Raw genomic sequence first — 5,083 nt, 5'->3', positions numbered from 1 at the left:
GGACGACTGAGTGTTGCATTTCTGCATCATGGGTGGTGTGCTTGAATTATAGTAGGTACGGTTGTCTATGTGCTTTATGCCTATTTATGCTTTACAAGCATGAAATACCGTCTTAATTTTGTTTGAACTGATCTATGACATGTGTGTTGACTACCATTATGAGTAGTCAGATACACCTGCCGCCTTACTATCCCTTATATCTGCGATAGTAAAGGTTTTAATGTCACTTGGGTCCTCGTTGTAACGAGTTTAGTTAAGATCGTGTAATATTATTCTTGGTTGGTAAGACTGACATAGCCTTTCCGTTCACTGAGATGGGGAAAGAAATTATGATCTCTTAGTAACCAAAACGTGGGCTGGATTTCAGAGATATTGATAATATTTTTTGTTACCCTAGATACAGACCTGCCTGATAGACAGCGTGGAACGATTGCCACTGGCAGCTACCGGAGCCCCTCTGATTATTCGAGGCAAGAATTTTCGTGTGGCTTGCTTCCTCCTTCCTCACGATCGAGATTGTCAAAAGGTCTATGAAACTCTTACCAACCTAACACAAGTCCGTAGGTTCCTAGCCTTCCACTTCTCTTTTCTGACTTTGCAGTAAAAAAAATCCCATTTTCCTACGGCGAAATGTAGTATTTTAGGGAGTAATTTTTTTTAATTATAAAGCATAAATTGGGTGGGATGGTCCCGTTAGCTTACATTCCTATGAACTCCTAAATCCTTTTTAAGTATTACCTTAAACGAGTCATTATTTTGTGTAGGTAAGTGTAACTGTCTTAGTGGAGCTCCCAGCACGTTCTCAAGCAGCACTTTGTTCACCTCCAAGACAATAGTTTCAGAGTATTTCCCGCTTGAACATACTGAGGTGGTTGCAGAAGACAGCCAGCTTTGAATAAGTGCGGAAACTCAAAGTGCCGTGCTGCAAGTACTCTTGATAGCATCGAGTAGGCTATTTCCAATAATTATTTCTCATCCCTTTTTCAGCAAGCATAAAGCATCTACCGTGTTTCCGAGAGTGGCCATCGGGACTCTCCCTCATGCGCGGCGAGGGCTGGAACTTCTTCGATCTGCGCACAGATTTCGCTCGAATGGGTCTCCCCAATGCTTCTTGGATTGTCGTTGATAATAATCATTATCAGGTTAGGCTTTTTGTTATTTCCGTACGTTGTCCTCCCCCTATCCACTCTCTTATACGAGAGGTGTTCAAATCAAACCAGGCCTATTGAGCTTACGAAAGGTAGCAATATCTGTTCAGAAAGTGTAAGGCATATTTATTTTCCTCTTCCAGTGAAATTTTAAAGGAAGAAGTCATTTAAAAATCAGAGTAATTACAATTGCACAGGCAGTACCGACCCATTTCACTGGTTTACAGTGAAAGCTGAGGGCTCAGTTTCGCTTTTGAACTGAAATGATGCATTAGTATAAGGAAGATTTGGGGTTCCTTTACAGTCGCAGTATTGAGGCTGAAAGCACGATTACTCAAATATGCTTGGTTGAAATGCCCTCACAACAAATCTCTTTCGGAAGCGCTTCATAGGTGAATAGGGATGAGCATTCAGTTCTAAGATCCTGTCTATAAATGCTACCCACCGAAAAAAGAGATGTGTGAGCGCAGATTCGTCGAGTATATATTTCAGAATAGAGGTCTTTACTGCGATAATCTGAGTCTCGTTTTTGGGTGCTTATATTTGATTAGTTTTGATCTTGTAGTGGATATTGATGCCTATAAAGGACGTCTATGTGATGTTGCACGTTCGGGCATGAGGCGCCGAAAAGGGAAGTAATGGAGACTTAGGAAGTCAGAATTTTTTGTAGTCGTTGACATCTCCAACGTAATCCTTCGTAGAATAAACTTAACACCGCATGCATTATGATGTTCGCTTTCTCACACAAACATTCCCATGTCCGTTGTTTTTCTCCAATTTTCTCTTTCGCTTGGCAGATCTGCGACACCTATCCCAGCATCCTTTTTGTGCCCAAGCAGGCGAACTACGCCACACTGTTGGGGAGTGCAAATTTCAGGTCTCGCAAACGCCTCCCTGTTCTCACTTGGATCCATCCCAATGGCAGGGTGAGGTTTTAATGCTTTTGTTCTCAGTCTATCGACCATCTTTGTGTAGCTTTGCTTGTCGATGAACGGTTGCATTGCCATCGAAGTTCAAGTGTACGAAGTCAAGATTCTGAAGTTCGAGTTTTGTTGTTTTTTAGCTACATGGTTAATGGAGAGGTGATTCTGCTAAAGGATTGTTTCGGCTTCTTTCTCCCTTTGTAATAAATATGTTAGATTGTGTGATGTTTAGTGAAGAAAATTGCTAGTTATAATCAATAGATCGGATCTCTCAAGGTTGCGGTCACCATTTACTTGTAGGCTTAAGCCAAACTTGAGACCGAATTGCTTTTATATAATTCACCATTACTTCTGGAAGATAGGTGTAAGTAATATAGACTTCATTTCTTCGGCACCAGCGTCGCCTACATGTGGCGTGCATTCTTTACCTGTTTACGATGGATAGCTGCTCCAAAATTTTTGCACTTAAGGTACTGGAATTGGTTTGGGAGGTTCCTGGGTTTTTTGGTCAGGAAAAGTTACTTCACAGGGAAGCGGAATCCGACTATCTAGCCATCTTCTTTCAAATAGATGAACAAAGCTGGACAAAATATACTCCTAGTTCATGTTTGTTTTATAAACAGATATGCTTTGTCGTTAAATCAGCCTTTGCGGACATTGTTACTCATACAATGTGTGTTTGGTCGAATGCATTCTTTTACGCTGGTTCATCTGTTTTCGTGACATCCATCCCTGTCGCTTATACGTAAACTCTTTCCCGTAGTCTATTACGATGAACTGTGAAACGTGCCCTGTGAGGCCGTAACATTTATAGAACCGATAAGCCGTTGCTAATGGCTGTTTTCAGACTTCTAGTGATCATGTCAACGGACAAAATCGTTCATTGGGTTATTTTAGCGATGATATATTACAGAAAGAAAATTTTATGAACTGTTTGCCTCCTTCTTTCTGAGGCTCATCACGATTATTCAGCTCCTTTAAAGCTCATACGAGTAGTCTCGAATGGTGAAGTGTTTTTAAAGTGCCACCTGTCATGCGCTGATGCTGCTGTCACGCATATTTCGAGATAGAGGTACCAGATCCTTTGGTGATAGGATTGAGGGCCCAAATTTCGCATGAGCGTACGGCCATCAAGTTTTTCGACCCAGTTGCGTTGCTATGACGTGGTTCTCTGCTCAAATTCACATTTGAATGCAGTAGGAACTTTAGGCGTACCTACGAATTCACCGAATTTTCAACAAAAACGCTAATTGACGAGTAATTGCAAGCTCAAATGCACATCGGAAATGCAAAAAGCAGAAGTGAATAGGAATATTGTTTCTAAGATTCAGTAGCTACTGAACAAGTCTTGTAGTTTCCGGTATTACTCACTGGACTGAAGTTCCATAACTTGTAGGAACTTTTGAAATGCATAGAGTTGTTTCATCCGTCTTTTAAAGTATGGGTTTGGGTCAGCTTATTGGTGGTCGTCATTGAGATCTGTGCTATTGCCTTCTTTGAACCTTTCCTCTAGTTTGTTTGCCTTGTGAATGAATTGATCTCGATTCCAAAGCTGCAGAAGTTGGTTTCTCGTTGATTTCATTGCAGAGCACTTGGAGAAGGTAAAGTACGCAATAGCAGAGTGTACTGCCCATAAAGGGGATCAGGATTAACGTGTTGAGGAAGACTTTTGGTAATGCTCAGCGTGAGTTTTAGAACGAGAGGTTTGCATTAACACAGAGTGGGTGGGGGATAGTCACGAAAGCTAAGCAAGTGTTGATAAACTTGAAGGATTGTCTACTCATATTCCCGACTTGCCCCGGGTATATCATTGAAATATGCCCTTACCCTTGTTTGTTGATTAACTGACTGCCTGTTTGACTTGGTGTGAGAAATGGCCTTTTATTTCATCATTCGTCAAGTGAGCAGATATATTATTAGTTGTCCTTGGAAGACTGCTTCCTGTTTGGGTGTGTAATGGACTGTGGACGCAGCTGTTCACCTGCCAAGGGGCGAACAGTAATTACAGCTAGAATTTATTTGTGTACTCTATAGCAACCGATACAGCTAGAAGGTTAGTAAGAAAAGCTCATCTTTTTGAGAAACGGCTAGGATTAGTCAATCAATCCACGTGAAGAAAATCCTATTTTTAGAATTACAAAGCAATGCAAGACCACATAATTGAGACCGCGAACCCCGTCGGCGAGACCCATACCTTGTAGTTGTGATGTTGTGCTCTCGAACCTGGAATGCATGTCGGACGTCGATTTGTTTTCAAAAGCTCTTCATATACGGCATTTCACTGATTTTAACTATCCATAGTAAATGCTTCTGTTCGATTTTTTGATCAATTCGAGCACATTTTTTTCCTTTGGAACGAAAGGCAAAGAGGCACAGTCGTCAGTGTAGCAACTAAATTACCCCTCTGGACTCTGTAAGACATGAGCATGGAGGTCGACATTTTGAACACTCCGAGAACCTAGAAGACTGGTCACATAGGCACGACATGAACTGAGTCTCATGGTGCCAACTTTGGTGTCGAATAACAGAGGGCTGAAGGACCTTATTTAGCAATAATAGGCAAGTTGCCAGCTCAAAGTGAACCAATGTCCTATTGGTATCCATATTCCATTCAAGGTTAAGCTCTATCGAAAAGCCATTCGAAAACTCTTATTTTAAATTTTAACTAAAAGTGAAAATGCAGTGAATTTTATCCTTCGGTACAAGATGTGTGCTTAAGGCAAGCGGGGACTTTGTGTTTTGCATCTGCCTTGCTAATTTGATAGAATTGAACGCTAAGGTGGGTGAAAAGTTCGTACTTTTACTAATCGCGATACCTCTCACGTGTCGGGCATGGACCATTTCGTCCGATACGATTCAGTACAGCTATATTTCATCAAGGTGCCACAGACCAGTCGCAGTCAGCTCGTGCATTAACACGGCGAGGTAGGTGCTGAACGACACCTCATCTTAACCATGGTGTCAAACTCCAACCTGTGCATGTCCTCTCGATGATGCAGCACTCAGTCGTTT

General features: G+C 41.6%; 1 protein-coding gene across 1 annotated transcript in view; it reads left to right on the top strand. All coding sequences in view use genetic code 11, as the record gives it.

Annotated features, from left to right (window-relative positions):
• The window catches only part of EGR_04316 (Myotubularin-related protein 6), a gene marked incomplete at both ends in the record, with an annotated part of 27,017 nt that overhangs the window by 13,053 nt on the left and 8,881 nt on the right, over positions 1–5,083 (top strand). Inside the window, 3 exons of the mRNA XM_024493565.1 lie at positions 398–560; positions 988–1,142; positions 1,946–2,074. Of these exons, the coding sequence (XP_024352073.1) occupies positions 398–560; positions 988–1,142; positions 1,946–2,074 (447 nt within the window). The remainder of the gene's footprint in view (positions 1–397; positions 561–987; positions 1,143–1,945; positions 2,075–5,083) is intronic.

The sequence above is a fragment of the Echinococcus granulosus genome (genome assembly GCF_000524195.1).
Source record: "Echinococcus granulosus chromosome Unknown EG_S00026, whole genome shotgun sequence".
Classification (NCBI taxonomy): domain Eukaryota; kingdom Metazoa; phylum Platyhelminthes; class Cestoda; order Cyclophyllidea; family Taeniidae; genus Echinococcus; species Echinococcus granulosus.
Note: the sequence above shows the minus strand (reverse complement) of the source record. Positions and strands in the feature narration are given on the sequence as shown.